At 48.1% G+C, this 25538-nt stretch overlaps 1 protein-coding gene across 2 annotated transcripts; it reads right to left on the bottom strand.

Annotated features, from left to right (window-relative positions):
* Nucleotides 1–73: 73 nt before the first annotated feature.
* Nucleotides 74–23645, bottom strand: STYXL2 (serine/threonine/tyrosine interacting like 2). Of its 2 annotated transcripts, XM_074972199.1 has the most exons (6): nt 23477–23645; nt 22042–22170; nt 15655–15749; nt 14596–14827; nt 12501–12718; nt 74–4290 (listed from the first exon to the last, which is right to left on the bottom strand). In XM_074972199.1, the coding sequence occupies exons 2-6, from the start codon at nt 22149–22151 to the stop codon at nt 1475–1477; spliced, it is 3471 nt and encodes a 1156-aa protein (XP_074828300.1). In that variant the 5' UTR covers nt 22152–22170; nt 23477–23645; the 3' UTR covers nt 74–1474. The 2 variants fall into 2 exon arrangements, with proteins under 2 accessions (XP_074828300.1, XP_074828310.1); XM_074972209.1 differs by lacking the exons at nt 22042–22170; nt 23477–23645 and adding an exon at nt 19999–20152.
* Between the last annotated feature and the right edge of the window lie 1893 nt (nt 23646–25538).

The raw sequence follows: 25538 nt of genomic DNA, 5'->3' as shown, positions 1-25538 counted from the left end.
CATAACAGACAGGCACCAGCTGAACTGCATACATGCATGAGTCAAATTGAACTCAAGACCTATCCTTCAAAACAGACCTCTACCTTTTGAACGAGATCAGAATATCCATTATTAAGATTACTAAGCAGTCAATAGTATTAAGTATTTTTCCCTCTTGTAGACCTCAAGCAACTAGTAGGAGACATAATCACATTGGGCTGGGTCTAATTCCATCCAGTTGTGGGCAGTGGTATTACACAGACAGATCCATTAGTGTATTAAACTTCTAACAAGGAGGATGCATTCTTAGAACATAAGAATATAAGAGCAGCCATACTGGGTCAGACCAAAGGTCCAACTAGCCCAGTATCCTGTCTTCCGACAGTGGCCAATGCCAGATGCCCCAGAGGGAATGACCAGAACAGGTAATCATCAAGTGATCCATCCCCATCACCCATTCCCAGCTTCTGGCAAACAGAGGCTAGGGACACCATCCTTGTCCATTCTGGCTAATAGCCACTGATGGACATATCCTCCATGAACTTATCTAGTTCTTTTCCTGTTGCTATATAGGTTATGTTAGCTCTACTATATACATGTCAAGATCCACCACCCTAAATATAATCATTTTTAAAAGGGTCAGACACTGTCAAGTAGTAATTTCAGAGTTTGGCCTTATGCTATATACAGTATGGGACTATTCTTGAGTTTCAAAGTCGCTTTCCTCCCTGTAGTCTCAACCAATTGACAGCAAATAAATTAAGAAACCCTAAAATATAAATCCCCACAATAGCTACATTTAATGGATATTTTGTCCTGCTGCAGCTACTCAGTGGAGCAAACGTTAATATATGATATTATGAACATGATATTCATGACACTGATGAAGTACATATAAAAAAGCCAAATTGGCTTGTGCTTAATAAGAAAAGGAGTACTGTACTAAAAAAAAACCCTCAATATTTTCCACATCAAAAAAGCAATGCTGATAAGAGATGAAACCACACTGTCAAGCATCTAGAGAAGGTTGTTAGTTCCCTATCCCCCCATTTATAATCAAAACAAAGCTAGAAATAATGCTAGTGACTCTTTAATGACTCTAGAAAAGTGAAATAATCGAAACAAGACCTGACCAAACTCTTGACTTGTGGGTGCTGTCCCAGGGGGCAGAATAGCTTTACCTGCTATTGTTACTAAAATATTCTCCGGCTACAAGTGTCTCCTAAAGATTTATTCACACCTATGCTAACCATTTAGCACAAGCTTCTTCTTTTTGACAAACCACAAACACTTTAAGTGATTAACCTTCTTCCTCCAAGTCTGTTGATTAAGGTGAAGAAAGCTTCTGCAGGACATCAGCAGTGCCCTGGAAATCATGAAAGATGATCTGAAATATAATGATGAGTGATTCAGGTGAGACATCTGTGTATGGGACGCCTGCTGAGGCTGGGACCCCACTTCAGTCCTGATGGTGCCTTAACAACCTTGTCCTCAGTCATTCCTCTCTTCTTCGCCGGAGCTTTGCCTTAGTTTCTTCTTGCCGGCTTCTCCAGGCAGCAATAATGGCATCATCATCCATTTCTTCTTCCTTGTGGGTGCTTCGTCTGTACTGTGAGAATTGCCTTGATGCAAACCTCTCTTCTCTTTCTTCCACCTTCTCTTCTCTGTCTCCGTCCTCTTCAGACTTTGAAAAACTCTGAATGAACTTTCTCTTTGCTCCAAATTCTGACATGTTGGAACTAGTCTCCTCTTCAGATTTTTCCAAGTGACGGGATCTGACTCGACTCTGCGTTGATGGTCCTGGGGATTCAGAATCATAGGATGGCTCTGGGCTTTCTTCCCTAGAACTTGTCTCTCTGACCTTTGTTCGTGTGAACTTGTACATTTCCTTGTCCTCTTTTGCAGAGGTAGAGGAAAACCTTGATGTGGTTCTCAGTGAATCACCTTTACACTGATAAGAAGAAGAACTATCCACCTCTTCACTTTGGGATCTGGAGAAGCTATACTTGCATGCTTCAGAGTCCACCTCTCTGAGAGTGGATGATCTATTGTATTTCTCTCTAGCCTTTTCAGCATGGTCATGATATGATGTCTTTCCTTCTGCTTTCAGGCCACTCAGCCACTTATTAACATTGGTGTCCACCTCTGAATTCCTGGCACCAGTATTTGCAAACTGACCGGAGAAAGCAGAAGCTGTATCAGTTCTGTCAAGATCTGTTTGGAAGGGGTACCGAATGCCACCTATTGTGTTCTCTGTGTTGTCTTCGACTTTCTCTTCTTCATCTTCTCCCTGGGCCTTCTTCTTCTTAAATAAAGTGCTGCGCTTGTTGTCTCTGACAAGCTTCTCAATTTGATAATCTGACATTTTTTCTCTCATCTCCATTTGCATCTCCTTCTCCTTCCGGCTGAGTTTTTTCAGGTCAATGTCATCTGCAAAGAGGCTGTACAGTGGCTTGCTTGTTTGAGTCCCCCTCATGCTTGAGCTAGACCCTCCTGTCCTCATGCTCATTGAGGCATTGGAAGACAGAATGGACTGGGTGTCAGTACCATTCATGTCCCTCTGGCGGAGCAGAGAGCTAGCTACAGACAAGCCACTCTGTGCACTGAGAAGGGAGGCCTTGTCATCGTCGAGGCATCTGCCAAAGTCACCTGACTTCATGCTGGAGGCCAATGTGGAGGGCGGGTGGGACAACATCATTATCTCATTTTGTTTCTGAACAATGGTTTCACTAACCACACTGGCAATCCAGTTCTGAATGCTGGCCATGGATATTGCATCACCCTGGCCAACTGGGATGTTGGGCAGAGGTATAGCTGGCATTTGGGGTTGCATAACCCCAGCACTGCTTCTGTTCTGAGGTAAAGATGACCGGTTGCTCTGTATGCTCAGTGAAGAAGCTGAATCCTCAGCACCGCTTATGGAAGGTGCTGAGGACCAAAGAGATGACAGTGGGATGCTCCCACTCATTGCGCTCTCTGTCTCCGAGCTGCACAGGGACTGGCTTTCTTCCAGGATCTTTTTTGAATGTTCAAGTAACTCCATTCTCCTCTGCTTCCTTTTGGCTGAAGCAGAATCTTCGCACTTGGCAAGCTCCACAATATCATCCTTGTTCTCATTGCCCACCCTCTTCTGGTGTTTTATTTTCCAGGCCTGGTAAGCTGTCAGGTTGACATCAGATAGATCCTTCTCTTCTTCTGCTGTCTCCTCGACTGGCTGGCTGCCATCTTCCATCTTGGGGGACACAGAGGATTCTAAATCCTTCTTGTGAAAGCCAAACTGGATTCTCTTGATCTTCCACCTTTCAAGAGGGGTCAGCTTGTCTTTGTTCTTTTTGCAGAAGTTATGAAAGGAGCTGGTGTCCGAGACAACACTCTCCACATCCACATCTCTTCCCTTTCTTCCTGGTTCTGGTTCTGGTTCTGGACTATCATCACCACTTTTATTCCTGGAACGGTATCTCTGAGCAGCTTCCTTCTCAATCTCCAGCAGCCTCTGGTTCCACATATCCCAGGTGCTTTCCGTAGACATAGAGTCTGTGCGGCCCCTCCTCAGCCTGTTGATGCTGCTGGCTTCCAGTTGTTGCTTCAGGATTCGGATGTCAAGGCTACTCACACTCTCCAAGTCACCCAGTTCACTTGAAGGATACGGCCTTTCTCCCATGTTGGAGACTCCATCCTCCTCCCTGGGTAGCCAATAACCTTCCTTTTCATATTTTGCATTTCGACTCTGCCACTCTTGAATCATCTGTTCCACATTCTCTTCAGATTCCTCTCCTCCCTGATCCGGAAGTTTTGGAGGCGTGCTTTCCACATCCTGATTTGGTGGTTCCCTTGTTGGCAGGCCTTGCTTCTGCCTCCATTCCTCATACAGCTGTTCCTCCTCCTCCTCACTGATCAGAGTGGGCTGTTTGGAAACCAAGCTAACTTTTCCCATGGATGAAGAACTCATGACACTTCCCAGAATGCTGTTGGTATCCTCTTCCTCTACCGTGATGGAGTGCACTTTGGCTCCCATGACACTCCCAGAGACCTCCACTCCAGACAGCAGGGAATGGGTCCCTGCTTCGATGACAGAATTCTGGCTGGCTGTGTCATCATCATCCCCAGCGTCTTCCTGCTCTCGTTCCTCCAGCAGCTTCTCATTGAGCTCCCTGAGCTGTTTCAGGAAGCTGTCATTGGGATAAATGGCACGCTTCTTCCTTATAGTCATCAGGGCCTCTAAGATGGTCATGTGGTGGAAGATCATCAGGTAAGCAGCCACCAGCACAGCCGAGCGACTGATTCCCATTTCACTGCTTACCAGGATTTTACCTACAGGTATGAAATATAAAAGTGTCAGATGCTTTCAATAACCTACAAGGTTTAAACTGCAATGCATCCCATAGGACCTGCTCCAAAATCCATTGATGTCAATGGATTTCTTGATTTCACTGGGGTTTAGATCAGACCAATGTTAAGTATTTTTTTCTTTGTTTTATTTTTTGATTTACCTAATTAAAATTTGAGACAATCAAAATAATACCAAGTAACATGTGTACATGTGCTATGAGCTATGGATGGGCACATTTTAAAATAAGCTAACTACAGAAATTGTATTAATAGTTTGTACTTATATAGTGCATTTAATCAAAGAATCTCAAAGCACTTTACAAACATTAGTGAGTCAAGCCTTACAATACTCTTGACTTGCTGTGTGACCTTGTCTAAGTTACTTATCTGCTCCGTGCCTCAGTCTCCCCAGGTATAAAATGGGAATATTAATACTAAGCTCAAGAAAGCCATTGGAAGGACAAATTAATTCATTAGTTAATGTCTGTAAAGCATTTTGAGAGCCTTAGATAAATATTAAATTATTAATTGTATTTTTGCCAGGGCTCAGATCTGCCACGTTGGGGTGCACTTAAATCTAGATTGCTATAGGTCAGAACTGATGAGCATGCAGAGTTATATTGGGTCTTAGAACTGGAATAGCCAGGTGGCAGACTGATATAGCTGAGCCTGCAATCTGATAAACTGACACAGCTGCTCCACTGCCTTATAATACCACCAAAGACATGTTATAATCAAGGCACTGTATATTCCATGTTCCATAGCATTTGCCACAGAACCAGGGCCGGCTCCAGGCACCAGCGAAGGAAGCCGGTGCCTGGGGCAACCAATAGAAAGGGGCGGCATGTCCGGGTCTTCGGCTGCGGGCCCTGCAGTCCCTCTCTTCCTCTTTCGCAACACTTCGGCGGCAGCTCAACCAGGCTTGTGTTTTTTTTTCTCCTTCACCACTTGGGGCAGCAAAAAAGCTGGAGCCAGCCCTGCACAGAACCTACCTGTTGCTGAAAAATTGTGCTTCAGAATGGAAGATTTCTTTCTTTTTAAATGACTTTTCTAACTCTTTACAGTTACCAAAAAAAATAAAAAAATAAAAAGAGAGAACCAAATCAAAAACCCTTCCAAACAGGACATGAGTATAACTGATGCACTGGCATCTGCCTGAATCCACAGATAACCTGGAACAATACGTCTCAGATGTTTGAACTTCTCCCATTTATCCCATGTATATCAATGTGCTATTCACTCTGAAACCCAGCAAAGCAAATCTAAAGTGTCAGCTATTTCACTATAGATATTTTACCAGAAACATTCAACTTCCCCAGCTACCTCACACTGCCTCTCACAAATTCCTATGTGCCAGAAGCCCCAGCTGCCTCCTATTAGCTAACCAGCTTTTCCTATTGAGACCTTGTGCAATGTAGTTACGTTGTCAAATTAAAAATTAGCAGCACATTCAAAATGTAAGGGCAGAATAAAATTAAGTGAATTTAGTATGAAAATAAATAACACAAGGGATACTGAAGACTGACTGTAGTATTCATTTTCATATTTAATTCAGTTAAGATCTCTATTTTTAATTTTAGCTGATATTGCTACAGAATTTCCAGAATGCTATACCAGAGTTCCATAGAAATAACCAGGCCATGGGATGTGTATAAAATTTAGGTCCAACAGAGCATGCAGGACTTTGGCTATAACCACTGTGACGGGACAAGGCCAGATGGCTATAGAAAAGTAGTGGGAGATAGATATATTAGCTCCAGGCTAAACAAATCCCTGGTACCAGGATAAGTGAAATGGAAGCTGCTCCAGGTCAATTAAGACACCTGGAGCCAATTAAGAGCTTTCCAGAAGGCAGGGAGAATGCTAGGTTGATTGGGACACCTGAAGCCAATCAGGGGCTGGCTGAAACTAGTTAAAAGCCTCCCAGTTAGTCAGGTGGGTGTGGGAGGAAGTTGCACTGTTGGAGAGGCTGAGTAGTACACACCATATCAGGCACAAGGAAGGAGGCCCTGAGGTAAGAGTGAAGTGGAGCTTGAGGAAGTGAGGGCTGCTGTGTGGGGGAAGTAGCCCAGGGAATTGTACATGTCATGTTTCTAAAAGGTCAGCTACCACAGCTGATACTAATAGGGTCCCTGGGCTGGAGCCCGGAGTAGAGGGTGGGCCCGGGCTCCCCCCCAACCTTTCCCTCCTGATTAATCACTGAGACTGGGAGACAACAGAGACTGTGCAAGGAAGGATAACTTCTCCTCACTGGCTTATGATGAAAATGGCTCAGTAGACTGTGACCCTTGTCTCTAGAGAGAAAAGGGTTACGTGGAGGGTCACAGTGAGCCTCTGAGGCTAGAGAAATCCGCCAGGAAATGCGGGACCCACGGAGGCAAGGACAGAGCTTCAATTGGTGTGAGAAGTGGGATTTCGTTCACAGCGTGGCGGAAGAAAGAGGTTTTAAAAAAAAAAAGTGCACTGGGGTTTTGGATTTTTTTTTTGGTTTGGTTTGTTTCTTTGCTTTGTACCACAATGGAGGAGGTGGTAAGAGCTCTGGTACAAGCCACGGCAGCCCAGCAGGAGGCCATCTGGGTTCAGGCAATGGCACAACAGGAGTCTATGCGGCTACAGCAGGAAACCAATCAATTATTGATGAGCTAGGCGACCCAAGATCGTGTCCTCTTGAGAGAGGTGGTGGACCAGCTGAAGATCCTCACCACCCAGGCCCGGGGGTCCGACGGGACGTGAACCCTGAGGGCCACTGGTTGTCTGCCAAAGATGACGTCAGGAGATGGTGTAGAGGCATATCTCCTCTCATTCGAAAGGACTGCTCAGCATGAGGCGTGGCCCCAGGAGCAGTGGGCCAGCATTCTCGCCCCTTTTTTGTGTGGAGAGGCCCAGAAGGCCTACTTTGACTTGCCTGCCACGGATGCCACTGACTATACCCATCTGAAGGCAGAGATCCTAGCACGATCAGGGGTAACGGCAGCGGTAAGGGCCCAGAGGTTCCATGAGTGGAAATACCAGGAGAACAAACCCCCGAGGTCCCAGCTATTCGACCTCATACACCTCGCGCGGAAGTGGTTACAGCCCGAGGTGTGCAGGCTGGAGGAGATTTTGGAGATCCTGATCATAGACCATTACATGTGGGGACTGCCGCCAGATCTCCGCAAATGGGTAGGCCAGAACAATCCGTCCACGTATGACGAGATGATCACACTGGTAGAAAGACGGATGACAGCCAGGGAACTGACCCGACTACCCAAGGAAGGCCCCTTTCGAAGCAAGCACCCGACCCCAACCCTGGAAGGTTGGGCAGCCAAACCCCCGGGGAGTCCTAGGTGGAAGAAAGGGGGGGCCGAAAACCAGCGGGGACCCCAGAAGGAAGGGATTGGCCTGAGTGGGGGGAACCCCGGGACTAAACCCTTAGCCCCAGGGATAGGGGAGTGATTAAAAGCAATTATAGATGTTATGCATGTGGGGAGTGGGGACATATAGCAGCACAGTGTCCCAGCACCGAGGAGCCTATGCAATGTAACTTGGTGGATTGGGAGGTCCCATGCTCCCTTATCCACCTCGCGGGGGTCGCATTAGCCCAGCGTAATTACACCAGGCCAGTGAGGATAAATGGAGCAGAGATGACAGCGCTTGTGGACTCTGGGAGTGCTATCACCCTCATATCGGGTAAGCTGGTAAAAAGTAGTCAGCTGTTACAATCTAAACGCATAGCAGTGACGTGCGTGCATTGGGCCGTGAGCCATTACCCCACCATCCCAGTGGAGATAGAGGTTCAGGGAAATCCCATTGAGGTGACCGTGGGCGTAGTTCCTAAACTCCCATATCCTGTAGTCATTGGGAGGGACTATCCAGGGTTTGATAATTTACTCCCCCCGGAGAGGCTGGAGGGAGGTGGGGACCCTGAGGACAGAGACTTGTCACCGGGGGAATGTCAACCCCCGATGTTCGCTGAGATTTCTCAGGAACTGTTCTCAGCCCCCTGGAAGACAAAAAAAGAGAGGAAGGCTGCGAAGGCCTTGGGAACCCGGATCCTGACCCAGGGCCAGAAGACCTCCCTATTAGGCAGATGGATGCGAGCAGCCAACAGAGAAACTTCCACCACAGAAGGTGAGCCAGAGGCTGCCCCCAGCCATGACAGTGGCGAGCCGTTGGAAGAAGCAGAAACCAGTCCCTGGGAGCTTGGGCAGGTGAGTCCTCGGAGAGAGACTTTTGGGCGGGACCAGGCGGAGGACCCCAGATATGATAACGCCAGGAAAGAGGTGGCCGAGATCGATGGGATACCCGTGGATGGGAAGGTCCGGGGTCCCGGACCTTACTTTATAGTGAAGAAAGATCTCCTGTACCGCGTGGTGCAAATGCAGGAGCAAGAGATACAACTTCTGGTGCCACAAAAACATCAAAAAGCCATATTGAGTTTTGCCCACAGTCACCTGTTTGGAGGACACCTAGGGATAGAGAAAACCCAGGCACGGATCCTGCGGAGGTTCTTCTGGCCAGGAGTACATGAAGATGTCCAATATACTGCACCTCTTGTCCGGAGTGTCAGTTACATAGCCCTCGCCCACACTTGCGGGCTCCTTTGATACCTCTTCCAATAATAGAGGTTCCTTTCGAACGGATAGCCATGGATCTGGTAGAGCCCCTAGAGAAGACATCTCGGGGCCACCAACATGTGCTTGTTGTACTGGACTATGCAAGCCGGTACCCAGAAGATGTTCCCCTACGCAACACAGCTTCCAAGACAATAGCTAAGGAGCTAGTACAGATCTTTGCCCGGGTTGGGCTACCCAAGGAGATATTGACTGGTCAAGGGACACCTTTCGTATCCAATTGATGAAAGATCTTTGTTCATTGCTCCATGTACAAGCCCTACGGATCTCTGTATACCACCCGCAAACAGATGGCCTTGTGGAAAGATTCAATAGGACCCTCAAGGCCATGATCAGGAAAGTGGTGAGCCGGGATAGGAAAGATTGGGATACCCTATTGCCTTACCTCATGTTCGCCATCCGGGAGGTTCTGCAAGCCTCCACAGGTTTCTCTCCATTCGAACTACTATATGGGCGCCACCCTCGGGGCATATTGGATATAGCCAGAGAAGCCTGGGAAGAGGAGCCAAATCCCAGAAGGAACATAGTTGAGCATGTACTGCAGATGAGAGATCGGATAGCCCAAGTTACGCCCATTGTACGGGAACACTTGGAGAGAGCACAGGAGACCCAACGAACCCATTATAACCACCAAGCGAAGCTTCGACGGTTCTAACCAGGGGATCGGGTGATGGTACTGGTGCCCACAGCAGAAAGTAAACGGTTGGCCCAGTGGGAGGGACCCTACGAAATAATCGAAGCCTTGGGAGAGGTGAACTATAAGGTGTGGCAGCCAGGCCGCCGGAAATCGGAGCAAATTTACCACACCAATCTTCTAAAACCTTGGCACGATCGAGAGGCATGCTTAGTCATGCAGGAGACCCTTCCCCAGGAGGATAACTTACACGAGCAAGTGAGGATATCATCCGACTTGACGCCGATCCAAAAGATCGAGGCAGCCAACATGATTAATCGCAACCAAGATGTGTTCTCTACAAAACCAGGGTGGACGACTGAGACCTATCACCATATCCGCACGATCCCCGGAGCCAAGGTAACATTGAGACCCTACCGAATCCCAGCAGCCAAAAGAGAAGAAATCAAGGCTGAAGTAAAGAAAATGTCAGAATTAGAGGTTATTGAAGAATCTTACAGTCAGTGGTCCAGTCCAATTGTTTTAGTGCCTAAACCTAATGGTACCATAAGATTCTGTAATGACTTTCGCCGACTGAATGAAATATCCCACTTTGATGCATACCCCATACCACGCATCAACGAACTGGTTGACTGACTGGTAGTGCCTGATTCTTGACTACACTGGATCTGACGAAAGGGTACTGGCAGATTCCTCTGACCAAAGAAGCTAAAGAAAAGACAGCATTCTCCACCCCGGATGGGCTATTCCAGTACACCGTCCTCCCTTTTGGGCTACATGGGACCCCAGCCACATTCCAGCGCCTCATGGATAAGCTGCTGCGTCCCCATACTAGTTATGCAGCTGCATACCTAGATGATGTCATCATCCATACGCCAGACTGGGGAACCCACTTGGAGAAAGTTGAGGCAGTACTGCACACCTTAAGGCGGGCTGGCCTCACTGCTAATCCCGCTAAATGCGCCATAGGGCTAGCAGAGGCTAGGTACCTGGGATACTATTGTGGGAAGGGGCATAGTGAAGCCCCAAATGAATAAGCTAGAGGCAACTCAAAACTGGCCCCGGCCGACCAGAAAGAAGAAGGTCCGTGCATTCCTAGGTGTGGTAGGCTACTACCGACATTTTATTCCCCACTTCGCCACTAGGGCAAGTCCCCTAACGGACCTGGTGAAGGCCCGAGGTCCAGACATGGTAAAGTGGACCGACGCAGCAGAGGGGGCATTTACAGACCTTCGGACGGCCCTCTGTAATGACCCCGTACTCACAGCCCCGGACTTTAACAGGGAATTTATTTTACAAACAGACGCTTCCGAGGTGGGGTTGGGGGCAGTTCTGTCGCAAATGGTGGGAGAAGAGGAATACCCGATCCTCTAACTAAGCAGAAAGCTTCTCCCAAGAGAACAGAAATACGCAGTAGTCGAGAGAGAATGCCTTGCTGTCAAATGGGCTATGGAGACACTGTGTTATTACCTCTTAGGCTGGCGATTTACTCTTGTGATGGACCATGCACCCCTCCAGTGGATGCAGCGGAATAAGGAAAAGAATGCAAGGGTCACCAGGTAGTTCTTATCCCTCCAATCATTCCAGTTCCGCATATAGCACAGGGCTGGATGCCACCATGGCAACACTGATGGTCTGTCACGAGCATACTGCCTGGCATCCCAAGTTGCACAACTCTATGGTGTTGAGCAGAGGGGGGGAGATATGTGATGGGGCAAGGCCAGATGGCTATAGAAAAGTAGTGGGAGATAGATATATTAGCTCCAGGCTAAACAAATCCCTGGTACCAGGATAAGTGAAATGGAAGCTGCTCCAGGTCAATTAAGACACCTGGAGCCAATTAAGAGCTTTCCAGAAGGCAGGGAGAATGCTAGGTTGATTGGGACACCTGAAGCCAATCAGTGGCTGACTGAAACTAGTTAAAAGCCTCCCAGTTAGTCAGGTGGGTGTGGGAGGAAGTTGCACTGTTGGAGAGGCTGAGTAGTACACACCATATCAGGCACAAGGAAGGAGGCCCTGAGGTAAGAGTGAAGTGGAGCTTGAGGAAGTGAGGGCTGCTGTGTGGGGGAAGTAGCCCAGGGAATTGTACATGTCATGTTTCTAAAAGGTCAGCTACCATAGCTGATATTAATAGGGCCCCTGGGCTGGGGCCCGGAGTAGAGGATGGGACCGGGGTCCCCCCCCATCTTTGCCCCCTGATTAATCACTGAGACTGGGAGACAACAGAGACTGTGCAAGGAAGGATAACTTCTCCTCACCTCCCTCACTGGCTTATGATGCAAATGGCTCAGTAGACTGTGACCCTTGTCTCTAGAGAGAGAAGGATTACGTGGAGGGTCACAGTGAGCCTCTGAGGCTAGCAAAATCTGCCAGGAAACGCGGGACCCACGGAGGCAAGGACAGAGCTTTGTCACACCACCTAGAAACGCATTACCTGTTTTGTCTTTCAGTAGCACAGTGACCCCTACTGTTCTGTAGTAGATAATCTAGCAAAGGTGAGGACTCAGTGTACAGGACATAGCAGCAGATAACCTTGACCAATAGCTGGATATTATTGCAACAGTAGCACTTGATAGGCTCGAAAAAGCATATTCATGAGCGTCAGGGCTCAGGCAGGAGACCCGCAGATTCAGTTGCAGGGCTTGCAGCAGGGGATCTCTGGGGTGCAGAACTACATCAGCTATGTCTCTTCCTATCCCTGATCCACCCCTTCCATCTCCAGTCCATTCTTGACATACCCCCACCTTGGAATGCCCACTGTGTATAGGCCTTCTGTGGAGGCAGTGCAGAACTAGGCCTGGGGTATTCACCAGGAACCCTTTAATCTGCCGTACACAATGGAGCCAAAGGGAAAATAGAAATCTGGTCCAAAATGTTCTCTTTGATGCCTCCTGCATCACTGGATTTCCAAGTGTCCAGGAACTAGCCCAATCTCCTTATCTTACCTCTGTATGTCAGCAGTGCTTCATCAAGGAACTCAGCAGCCTGGTGAAAGTGTTTGGAAATGTCCATCTCTGGGAAATCATCCACCTCAATGCCCAAGTACTGGATATTCAAACCATTGTAGAAATCTGGCCCTGTGTACACCCCGGTTCCATGAGCTGCATTCAGGATATGAGAGATCCCAAGCCTCTTCAGACGGCCTTTGTTCACTGCAACACTCCTCCAAAGAAGAGAAAGCAATATTAGAAGTTGGTTCCTGTTCTGAGGCTGGAGAGAGTCAGTCCATTGTCCAGGGGGCCAGCAGAGGTGGTGTTAGAAGGGGAAATGTCAGTAAGAGGGTAACCATAGCTTGATTAAAATGGAAAAACAACAGAACAGAATGAACACAATGGGGAATGGAGAGCGGCAAGCCAAGCTGAATATAACTCTTTGCCAGCCCAGTGAATGCTGTGGAAGGATATTTATAAAGGTCCTGTGCAATCTGAGGGGTTAGACAAGGAACAGGTTTTTGGCTCAGGAATGTGTACCAGAGCCCTGAACAATCTAAGGGCAAGAAAAGGTGCATGATATTGAAAGACAAGATCTTTAACATGTATGATTTGTGCACTCAGATTGACCTAGAAGCAGCAGCTTAGATAGATTCCCATGCCGGGACTTTCCCTTCATCCTTAAACTCAGGGACAGACTGGAAAAAACATTATGTGAGGATACTCTCCAAAGCTCCTGCCACAACTTAATGTCCACGCACTCAGGACTCCACCACCCAATCATGACTCCAAAATGAGATTACACTCTCAGTAGACTATGCAAATGCTCATCATATGATAGTGCCTCTCCCTTCTTGGAAGCTTTGATTAGTAATATAATAATTAACGATATTCACATGTAAGTTGCCATAGTTAGTCTTCAAAGCTGACTCCCATTGAGATACATGAGAGAGTTCACATCTCTTAGATCTATTGTTTCAGGCTCTCTGCAGACTCAGGCAGACAGCAGGGGATTACTTAGACTCTTTTCACATTTTGAAGCTTCCTTTGCAATCATAAGAGCCAGAGACTCTTAAATAAAACCTGAGATTCTGGAGCACAAATCAGTGGCTGCCAGGGAGAAGTTCTTAGTCACCAACTTGGTGCAACCCTTCCCAACCTGATCTCTGCTTAAAGGAATATTCTATCTGTTGGGCTGTCTCTGCTTCATAGACACTGATACGGACACCCAAGTTTACCCTTTCCACTCAACAATCTGACTGCTCTGTCTCTCAAATGGCTGATGCAGACTTCAGAACTGTGAGTAGCAACACAGGCTGTCAAGGTCTGTGAATGGTGAAAGTGAGATGGGAGCAGGAGATAGGGCCAACTCAGCATCTTAGAGTAGGGTTTCTATCCCATTTAGGTGAACAGAAGACAAGCTGAAATTCAGATATGTCCAGCCCAAGAGACTGAGGTGTCTGTAGACACAGTAACCTCCCTCCCTCTACTCTAAGATTACCCAGAGGAGTAGCACTCTCTCAATGGTCTAGCAGTTTATATTCAGTACTTACTTGAGAGATGCTCAAAGAGAAGCAACGTGCTGCAGGACACATTACTGGTGATTCGTTAGATAGCACTCTTCTCTCTCAGTGCTGAACCAATGCCCCAGCACAGTGCTAGGGAGCACTAGGCTGCTGAAGGTGCTGTCTTTTGGAAGAGCCATAAAACAGAGACCCTGGCCACTTGTCTTCAATACATTGCCTGGCATTCCCCCCCTCTTTTTTAAAGGAATAGGCGTTCCTGTGTCTGGGCCAAATTCCAACTGCAGTAATTTCATTTTGCTTACAGTTTCCTAGGTGCTTTTAATTGGATATGGTATTCTTCCCTTCCTTTCCTAAACTGTTCTGAAGTGTCAGTATGCATGGTGAAAAAGCTGTGATTTTTCACAGAAGTGGTTGCTTTTCAGTGCAGTGTAATCTTTGTACACAAAGACTGTAAAATGTCTTTGGATCTCTGGGGATGAAAGGCATTACATGTAATATATATTATGCTGAGGTGACTTTAGTGACTCCATCAAACCCTTCACTAGAAATTTTGTGCGATCTCAAGGACAAAAGTTCCTACTCACTTTTCTGCTATAAAGACGTTGGGCCAGACTTCATCCACAGGATCCCAGGGGGACTCCAGCCTGTCCTTCATGAGTGCCCTCTGCAAGTCCATCACACACGGTGTGTTGAACAAGCTGGTGTCATCAATCTTTTCTTTAACTCGGTTGTACAGGTCCTCCACCAGCAGCTGCTCTGCAGACTCCAACATCCCTGGACAAACTGAATCCACTTTGACCTCCTTTGTCTTCAGCTCTGGAATGAGCTGACTGTCACTCAAAGCATGTGAAGAATTCACTATTCTTTCTCCCTGGAACAATCCTGGGGGCTTCTTAACTTTGTTCAACAGTTTCCACCCACCCAGTCTCTAATGTGTGCATGTGTGTGCTCAGGCAGTAGCCTCAAGACAGTTAATAGGGGACTGAGCACAGTAACCTTTCCTTTCATCCCTTGTTGATCTAGATTGGCTAAGGTTACAAGTGAAAAGGAGTCTGGGGCAGTCTCATTCTAATCCCAAGCATATGGGGAAGGGAGCTTGCCCAGTGGTTAGAGCCAGGAGCAGCAGAAGTTCCCTAACAGTGGGGGTGGAGACCAGTACCCAAACCAGGGCCTCACCCCTGCTTCTCCTCCAGGCCCCGCTCCTGCACTGCCCCTTCTCCCCGAGACCCTGCCCCCTGCTCACTCCTCTCTGCGACTTCTCCACCATTGCTTGCCCTTATGGCCAGTAAAAAGTGGGAGGGCATAGTCCTCCCACTTTTAAAAGTGAGGGGACCATGGCCCCCTACCCCTCCACCATCGTTCCAGTGCCCCTGGTTAGAGCAGGCAGCTATGAATCAGGACTCCTTCGCTGTGTTCTATGACTCTGCCATTGACTCACTGTGTGACTTTATGGCAAGTCTCCAAACATGTCTGTGTAATGGTATGTAAAATGAAGATAACCCCTCTACCTCATGCCGGGGGTGGGGAGGGGGTTATGAGGCTTCATGAAAGTTTGTTTGGAACTTTAAAATCCCCAGATGAAAGAGGCTAACCAAGTGCAACCAAAGTCTTTCTTACTTACCCTGCCCCTTTGATCCGCTTACCTTCATTGATTATCTGTTTAGCAGCTACTGCAGACGACAGGTGGATAGGCTCCATGAAGATGCTTTCTGTGTCTGTGTCTGATATCACTGAATACCTGCCAGTCAATTACATTGGTATTAGACAAACACTTCCTCATCTGCTCTGCACCTCTAGTATTGCTTCCCTTCTCAACCATTTCAGAGGGGAGCAGCAGGGAGGGCAGACAGAGGACCTTATGAGGGATGGAGGGAAAGATACTCCCCCCTGGAGAGTGTGACAAGTGTCCTCTGCACACTGCCTTTGGAAGAGATCTCTGGCATCCAAAGGATGTCTGCAAGAGGTGGTGGAGGGTCCTGTGGGAGAGGATTTGGAGGTCGGAATGAGGGGCTATGTGGCAGCAAGTGGGTGAGAGTGAGGCCTGCAATGAGGATCTGTAGTCAGTGGAAAGAGACTCCAAAAGAACAGACCTGGAGAGGGAGTTCCTGCAAAGGAGGACTGCAGGTAGTGGGTGGGGTGGGATTGTTAGATGCGTTATTCATGTGAAGGAGAATTCAAGGGTACATCCACACAGCTAGCTTTCTTGCTTGAAAATCATTTCTTGTTTATCATTAGTTATAGTAGAAGGAGGCGCTAGGGATTGGCTCTATAGACTAAAGACGACCCCACTATCATAGCTTCTGAGCCCAGGCTCCAACCCGAATGTTTACACAGCTATTTTAGCGTAGTGGCACAAGCCCCATGAGCCAGAGTCTATAGACTTGGGCTCCGAGACTCACTGCTGCAGGCTCTTGCTCTATAGATGTATTACTTCTGGGGGATTTTTCACCATTGTGTATATGCATAATTCATGTGCCATGCATATTTTTATTTTTTTCAGCAGCGAATAGCTTCTGCCAGAAAGTTGCTGGAGTTCTGCCTTTTGCCCACCAGAGAACACTGTGGCACTAAAACAGAGCAGCCGCTCCTGGCTAGCCCCAGCTATGATAGGGAAGAGAAAGAGCCTGCAGTGTCTTCTTCACAGTGCCCATTGGGCCAGGTCAGGAGACAGACAGCATGGGGCACATGGGGTTGCTGGAGGGTCACAAACAGGGGCAGGGGCTGAATGGGAGTGGAAGCACAGGGCCACAGGGGGAGTAGGATGCAGGGTCACATGGGGGAAGGAGGGTGGTTGAATGGGGGCACAGAGACACATGGGGACAGGAGGGAAGGGGTGCAGGGGAGGGGGCTGGCTGAGGAGGGACAGGGAGAATGGGTGTCTGAGTGGGGGTGGAGGGACACATGTGTACAGGGGGTGAAAGGACACAGGGGGACAGGGGCAGATGTGCCTGACTGAATGGGAGAAGCTAGGGGTCAGTCAGGGTCTGCATGGGGGAAGTTCCCTAACAATCCTTCTCTGACGCCCAAAAAACCTGTTCCATACTTTTCCCATCCATACCCAACAATCTTCCAAGTTCACACCCATGCTCCTTCCCAGCAATAATTTCCCTCTTCCTTAGCTCCTCCATTACCCCTAGCTCTCTGCACTGCTTTTGAGGGGTTCGGAAAATATGGTTCTGTATTGTAGTTTAAATGAATTGTTACTCAAGAGTTCTCTATTGATATGCCTAGTAAGGAATCTATTTGTCAAAAAACATTTCCTGAATCTTTTTTGTTGTCTATATTGTTAGACATATTTGCTGACAGGTATTTTGAAATAAATTACCAAAATAATTAAAATTGGTGTGATTATATTGTGTTATTTTGACAAATAAAATATGCAGAATTTTACAGAATTTTAAAATATTGTGAGCAGATTTTTTAATTTTTTTGTACAGAATTCTCCCAGGAGTAATGTATCCTGAGTGGCTTGGACATCCACTGCTAGATCGATGGAGCTATCTGGGGGTAGAAAGAGAGTTATAAACATCCATTTTATTCCATATAAGTTCTTGTACCTCCCTCATCACTAATATCTGCGTGCCATTCCAGACCTGTCTACTCCAAGTCTGCTACTCTGCTTTTATATGAAGGGTGGCTTCTGACTAGAGTTTGGTGAACAATTCAGAACAAATTATGCTGCAGTTTTGGCCCTTTTTCTGTTAACAAATTGTCTGCAAACACTATTTGACTTTTACAGATGTGTTTGTTCTTCCAGATTATTTGATTTAAGTGATCATATGGCAGCCTGTGGATCTCTTGCAAACTACTCACCATAGTGATTGCATCATAATTTGACATTCACTGTGTGTTTGGTCGATCAAGTCACATGGTATTGTTTCTGTTCTCTGGCTGGAGAATTACCAACCCCACCAACAGCTTTCATGATGGCTGCTTGTACATTCAGGACCAGATTTTCAAAGCTAATTAGACACCTAGTGGGATTTTCAAAAGCACCTAGGTATCTAACACCCATTGAAATCAATGTGTTTTAGGCACCCAGTTGCTTTTGGAAATCTCACGAGGCACCTAAATACCTTTAAAAATCTGCCCTCAATTGAATACACATTTATATGAGTATATGTGACCCACTCTCTGCCTCTGAACATTTTTGCAAACAAAAATGTGCTCCTTTGATTGCCAATGGAAAATGAATTAAAGGGTTTGTTAATATAATCGTAGTGGTGCTGTGAACTATGTGAAATAAGTTTGGGGTCTCGATTCCCTTCCCAGGGGAGAGGCAGCCACATAAAAAAGCCTCCATTGAAACTGCTGCTAACTGGGCTTCTTGTTGATAGTCTCAACAGAGGTGTCAAGGACAGAACAGGTCATATATACTGAGCTTCCCTCTCATCCCTGGAGGAGGTCCCTCTGGGTTACTTCCACAGGGGCTAATATAGAGGAAGCTTATTCTACTGCTGCCGGTGCTGTAGTTGTTGAATGGATAAATAGAGGGCATCAAGCTCCAGAGCTGTGAATCCTTCACCTTTCACCAGGAATAGATTTATATACAAAGAATATATTAAAGAAAGACATGCTGAGTTCACCATGAACAAGTAAAGGATAAAACCCCAGGGAAGCTTGTCCCCTGTGCCCCACTCTGGTCCACAGGGCCCAGCATGGCATTGGGATTAGACAGCTGACTGTGGAGACACACACACTCTCTCTCTCTCTCTCTCTCTAACTTGAATTTGCGGCTGTTTCCTCTTCCTCCATGAGAAGGCCTGGACGTCTCAGGCTTTTGCACACACCAGCCTGGCTGCCAGCTGCATGGATTAAATTGGTTCCCATAACAACTGGCCATGGGAGAATAGGTAGACAGCATCATTCCAAACCCAGGAGCAGCTGGGGAGACTGGGGCAGGCAGAAAGGACTGTGCAGTGTGATGGGTTGGTGCAGAAAGAGTTGGAGAGTTCAGACCGCAATTGATACAATTAGATGGAGGCGGGAGGTGGTGGAGGGCAGGGACCACAACTGCACCAAATTTTTACAGTGGGAAAGTGTATTACCCTTCCTCTCCCCTCTGTCAAGACTGTCTGAACAGATTTTGCACATGCTTGGTCCCCAAATTCTCCTCCAGGTTGACACTGAGCATGTGGTGTCTCAGCCCAAACCAGTATTTGTGGACAGAATCTTGATGAGCAACTACGGACAGGGAATTTAGCTCCTGTTTGCTACGTAGAGCAGTGGGGAACAAAAGTGGGTGGGAAACCCCACAACATCTGCAGAAGAGGGATTTGCAGGAGGCTCCACAAATCTAAGTGTGATTCTGGGAGTAGGGAGGGAGAAGAGCAGGGTAGTAGCCACTGCATGTAGCATGCTCCCCACTGCTTTCCTCAGCTTTTGCTGAGGAAATAAATCCATGTGCGTGGTGGAATGTCCAGGCCTGCAGTCTGTTTGAAAGGGAGGAATGGGGCATGGCTGTTGGAGCCACAGACAATAGTATCATCTCCAAAGGGAGCTGTGCTGCTAGGGAGAGGGGCACCCAGAGACCCATGCTGAGGGGATGGCTCTACATTATAGATCAGACTCTGAACAGATTTCCCAGTGGATAGCCAAGAAGATTAAATTCCCGTCACCTCTTGGAATGGTTCCTTACAATTAGGGCTGGGGAGGGATCATTTGGTATTACTAACCATATCCCCTTCTCCCTCTGTGCTGACCCAAACTCCTCCTGCTGCTGCTGGACAAGTTGAGTCTTTAACGTTCCAAGTTAACCTGCATGGTGCCTGGGGCACAAGTTGAATCCCCTGGTTTGTCCTGGGCTGGGGTTAGCCTGGACAAAAAAAAGTGGTGATACTGTGAAGCTCCACTCACTGCCAAAACACCACCCACTGCTGAAACATCTTGTAATGGGGTTGGCACCCGCCTCTTGTGAGCGCCCCCCTGGTAGGGTGCATGTGCTTGCAGTCTCTCAGTTTATGGTGCTGTAACAGAGTGTTACCTGCCTCTCGCGAGTGCCCCCTTGATCAAGTGCATGCCTGCAATCACTCAGTTTGTGGAACACGGTAGCACAAGCACCCTCTCCTTGGATAATGGTTTCTTAGGCGGTCTTCAGTGACTCAGCCCTCTGGGCAAGTCACACACGCTGTCTGTAGGTGGAAGAGAACAAACCCCTTCTGGGGTATACAGTCTTTACCTTTTCCCGGCCCTGGTATAGGGACATACCCTCAGGGCTTCCTCCCTGGAGACACTGTCTTCTTGCAGCCCTCCCTGGGCTCAGCCCTTTCTCAATCCCAGCAGCCAGCCAGGAACTCCTTCTCAGCTCTGCTGCTCCCTGCCTGCACTGAGTTGTCTGTGGTCCTGCTGCTCTTTCATCCAGCCATGAACTCTGTCCTCTCTCTGCCAGCTCCAGGCAGCAACTGACTGACAAACTCTATCTCTGCTGCTCCTTTTTATATAGCCCTCCTGGCGCCTGATTGGCCACTCCTGCAGCCCCTTTGATTGTCTTCTTTCCCTACAGCCAGCTCTAGGCCACTTCTCCTCTCTGGGATGGGGTATGGCAGGGCCCTGAGGCCTCCAACAGGGAGCTGCTGGGCCTAGTCCACCCCGTCACACATCTCAAGAAAACCAAACCATAAAGTGACTGCACTGGAGTCCCTCACAGGGGTGTGCTGGTACCTCAAGTGCTGGGATGAGCACACCTTTTGTGTGAGTACTGCTTCTAGTGCTGGCTTCAAGGGGGAGTTGTGATGGTCCTGAGCTACTGCCAGTAGGCCGCAGGAGTTTCTGTACTGCTGCCACCACTTGAACAGCTCCTTGGACATCCTCCTCCTGAGAACCCCCGTCCCGTTCCTCCAACTACTGCCCTTCCCCTGACTGGCCAGTCTCTCTCTCTCTCTCTCTCTCTCGCCCCCCCCCCCCACCATGTGGTCTCGGTGCCATTAGATGGGACAGAACACCACAACCAGGAGGTGTGTGGGTTACAGGTGCACCAGCGGTTTACAAGCCCTGATCCTGGGAGGGCAGCTTGTAGCCGTTTGAACGGAAGTGTCTCTGCAACTTTAACTGTGGTATTTGGTACTGATGGCAGAAAAGGTAATAGGTGAGGGAGGTGGTTCTGTTCAGTCTGAATGGCTGATCAGGTGAGGAGGAGTAGTAGAAAGACGAGGTGATTAGGCGATATTCCTACATGATTATATTGCACGTGAACCCAGAAAATTGCATGGGCCATTTTTTTTAATGAATACAGTAAATGAAGCAAACATTCTAGCTGTTGTTGGTAGCATACCTCATGGTTAAGGCTGTTAATGGAACCTGCGTAGTCCCCATTTGCATACAACCACAATCCCCAAAATATCTCCTTTTTGACAGAATCTTTCTATTGCTCCCTACTTCCTGCCCCAAGTGCAATTTGAAAGTTTCTGGGAAATCCTGTCAGGCATTTTGCATTAGGAAGCAGGCACTTTAAAAAAAAAAATCAATCTCATCACACTTATTTTGACTAAAAGACACCACAAAACTAGCAGAAGCCCAACTTTTGCTGCCCTGTAAGTGGCATCCTCCTGCCTTGTTCCCAGCCTTCCTGAGAGAGATAGGCCTGAACCAAAACCCAAAATCCAAATAGCCTCAATCTCTGGGGGGTTAAAATCCACACATGGGGTTTGCCAGTCCAAAAAATGGGATGAATCAAAAGCCTGGGTCCCAACATACCTGGATTTTGAAAGCCAATCTGAATTTTGCAAATTAACAGGAGGAGGGAGAGTATAAGGAGTGGGAAAGCAATACTGCTTCCTCCTAATGCGTGTGTGTGTGTGTGATCTAAGATGAATGAATGGGATAAATAACTCATGAGCTCCATCCCCACAGCATCTCCCCCCGCCACGGGCTATGCTGGTATTCTAAATCCTTCCCTCTTAGAGGAAAGGGAAGCCTGAGGCTACGTTCTTGATCTGAGTAGGATGGGTACGTGTGGGGTAGGGGAGGAAGGGGAAGCAATTTGTTACATGCAGTCAGGAAGCCGTGGCAGCCCCTGTGGCAAATACACTCACTGGCTGGGGGAGGGGCTGCGGAGGTAGCGGGCCTGCACTGCCTTCACGTCTGGCCTATCCTCTTCGTCTGGTACCACCTGCTCGCTGTCCGAGTCCTTGCCGCTTGCCATGGCCAGCTCTGAGAATCTGCTGCAGGTGGGGAGATGGCAGGGAGAGGGAAATAAGAATACAACAAGCATAAGCGCTGCATTTGGGAAAACCCCTTTAGGCGAGGCATTGGCTCCTACCTGTCCAAATTTTCCCAGGTTCATCCTTTTGTGAGGTAGCTGTCCCAGGAAATCTGTAAGAGTGCTCTGCACCCACTTCCAGCTGTGCAGTTTTTTGGGCTCAGGATCATCCTGGATGTCCTGCTTTTTTGTACCTCAGAGGTGGCAACACTAGGCTGGGCAGGCCGGAGGCAGGGCATTCCCCATGCCCTGCACTGTGGTGGTAACACAATGATTTTGCATTGCAGACCATTATTACAGAAGTGGCATGAACACCTTCCTGGCTGGCAGGGGCTGGGAACTGTGCAGAGAAGGAGCAAAGAGGTATGGGAGCCAGGAAGGAGGAAGGGCCTTGGGTGGCTGTGCAGAAACTCTATCTCCTTCCACACAGCTCAGCCCTGTTAATAGACACTAGAACAGAGGTACCTGAACTGTGGGGCGTGCCCCCCCAGGGGGGTGCGGAGGAATGTTCGGGGGTGGGGCACGGCTGGGGCCTGGTCCATGCCCCACAGAGGGGCAGGGAGGGAGCACCATCCAGCTCCTCTCCTGGCTGCCGGCCCCACGCCCAGTGCTCTGACTGCTGGCCTTGGCCCCCCGCTGAGGCTCTGCTCCTGCCCCCAGCTGTGGCCCCAGGCTCAGCCTCCTTATCCCTCACCACGTCTTCCCTCCCCCCTCTACCCCCCCGGAGCCATGGCCCTGGCTCTGGGGGGGTGGGGGGTGAGGTAAAAAGTTTGAAGGCTACTGCACTAGAAGGAACCTCATCCAGCTAACTATGGGGGGCTGGACATGGAGACTGAAGAAAATTAGGGTGGGGAATATGAGGCCTACCCTCCTCATAACCAAACACTGCAAAGGATCAAGGCCAAACCCTTGATTCTGACCAACTTTAAACCCCAGGACTCATCCTCAGGAGGCCTTTGCCATGAACCCACGACACCAACCTCTGCCAGCGTGCAGTGGAGTGTGTGTGTCGGGGTGGGGGGGGAGGGGGGTGATATTATTTGGTTGGGAACCTGGAGAAGCAGCAGCCAGTTCCTCAAGCCTCACAGAGTGACTTCTGGCTCTCGCTCAGGGAGTGTCTGTCCCATCCCATTCCCAAGGGCTCAGATATCCCTTGGCAGCTGGTCTCAGATACCAGTGCAGCCATGTCCCATAAACAAGGGCTGACGTTGCTGCCGCTCATGGAGTCGGTGAGATGGGAAGCAAAGACATGAGGAAATGGCACTTACCGTCCGTGTCTGGAGCTCTCCTAACAGCAGAATGGTCACTCCCTGTCTTAGGCTTAGCAAGGGCGCCCAGTGGATGGGGCAGGAAAGTTGGCAGGGGACACAGCTAGAGCAAGAGATCAGCCACCCTGCCTCTCTCTCTGCGACTTCTTCTCTAAGGGGCAGGACAACTGTCAGCACCAAACCTTTAGCAGCTTTCTAAATATAGGGTCTGCCCCACACTGGCTGCTGGGTCACATGGGAAAGGAATTCAGTGCCTCATAGACAGCAGTTCATCAAACTTTTAACTCTTCCCATGCTGGGGCCTGAAACTCCTGATATTTTTTTGCTTGTATTTTCCTCTCACAGAAGAGGCCCAGAGAACAGCCAAAACTCCACCGGCAGGGAGCCCCCAGACAACTGGGGCCCCACCAGGGGCAGTCTGAAATGCTGGTGCACTCCCTAGTGCCTTGCTGCAGTGCAGTGTATGATCAGCTGTTCATGCTGACTGGGAACTCTGTGGTATCAGCATGGCCCCCTCTCCATTAGGGCTCAGATGGGGGTAAATGGAAGCTTCCCTTCTCTTTTTGCTTAACAAGAAAACCTCCATATCCAATCCCTTCATGAGTTCTCACAACATATTTTTGGTGGCCTCAGAGTGTGGCCACCAACTCTTGCTGGTGGTCGCTCTGAGAATTTTTCCTAAAATACTTAATTAACCTTAGGAAAAACAAATAAATATGCACATATATAAGTCCGGATCATTGTAATTTATGTATGTAGGGTTTTTTTGCAGACTCAATAATAAAAATAATGTACAGCTGTGTCTGGACCTAAGCAGAATAGAAACAAAAATAAGGTGCTTTGCGTGTTTTGATTTTTTTTTTAGATTGTTAGTTATTAGGTCTGCTCCTGTGAAAAATGTTATTTGTATATTTGTTAATATCACTTTTCACAGCAGACTTACTCAGCCCTGGCAAGCTGGGGGACAAATTAAGCCCTGGATGAGGAGGTGGGTAAGGAGGCAGGGGGGCCAGGGGTAATGGGGGGCTGGAGCAGGCAGTGGGGGTTGAGGTGATGGTGCGGGGTGAGCCCGGGGATGGAGCCCAAAACCCTGCAGCTGGAGGACAGAGCCCACGGCCACATGGCCAGAGCCTGCCGCCCACCACCCCAGGGCAGAAGCCTGAAGCCTGAGCCTCACCGCACCTGGGAAGGTGGGGAACTCACACTGGTTGCCTGCTCCTACAGTGTTCGCTCCAGAATAGGGTAGGGACCAACCCCGACAGGCAGCCCCAGGGGACGAGCCGCTGCTTTGCTGCCCCCATCCCCCCTCAATCACAGCCCAGGAGGCTGTGGCTGCAAGAAAAGCCCCTGGTGGCCGCATGTGGCCACATTTGAGAAACACTGCCTAGAAGCACATAAACCAGCTCTGACCCCAATGGAACCTCTACATCCCCAGGTAGTAGGTTGATTTGCAACTAAATACAGCCTTTACACTAAATTTGGTACTTTTTTCTGGCTAACCAGGATGACACTCTATTTATACACATGTATTTAAGCAATTATAGAGCTCAACATATGTTTATTCAGATTCTTAATTTTTACCTTTTTATGATGTTAGAAAATGATGAATATGTTTCTTATTTACTGAATGATGATTCATTTTTTGCTTGTGCTTTGTGTCAAGCTGCATTTGGCTGGAAATTGGAATTCAATGAAAAATGCACAGAAACAGCATCTTAAACTTTTTATTAGTTAAATAAAACTAGAATATATAAGAAAAAAGTAAGTTAATCAAAACCAGTTTTGCATTTAAAACTAACTGATTTATTAAACAAGGGAAGTATTATTTGTAGTTAGTCAATTGAACTGATTGTTTCTGATCATGATGTCCTTCCAGATTTTGGAGGCAGTAGACCTCATCCTCTCATACCTTAATTTTATGAATCAACTAGAAGAGTAAAAAAACTTCCCAGCTTGTTCAGCTTCCAACTGGTAGCTTAACTTTGAATAGACTAATAACTGAACTGAACTAGCTGAGTAAACTGAAACGAAGAAAAAAAACATTCTCTCTGCAACTGCAGAA

This window comes from Natator depressus, chromosome 1 (assembly GCF_965152275.1).
Source record: "Natator depressus isolate rNatDep1 chromosome 1, rNatDep2.hap1, whole genome shotgun sequence".
NCBI classification, from domain to species: Eukaryota; Metazoa; Chordata; order Testudines; family Cheloniidae; genus Natator; species Natator depressus.
Note: the sequence above shows the minus strand (reverse complement) of the source record. Positions and strands in the feature narration are given on the sequence as shown.

Excerpts from the sequence above, each read along its gene's own strand:
- STYXL2 (XM_074972199.1), bottom strand. The coding sequence starts at position 22,151 with ATGGCAAGCGGCAAGGACTCGGACAGCGAGCAGGTGGTACCAGACGAA. Across the intron at positions 15,750-22,041 it reads CGCAGCCCCTCCCCCAGCCA|GTATTCAGTGATATCAGACA; the intron begins GTGAGTGTATTT and ends ATTGACTGGCAG. Across the intron at positions 12,719-14,595 it reads AACGTCTTTATAGCAGAAAA|GAGTGTTGCAGTGAACAAAG; the intron begins GTGAGTAGGAAC and ends TCTTCTTTGGAG.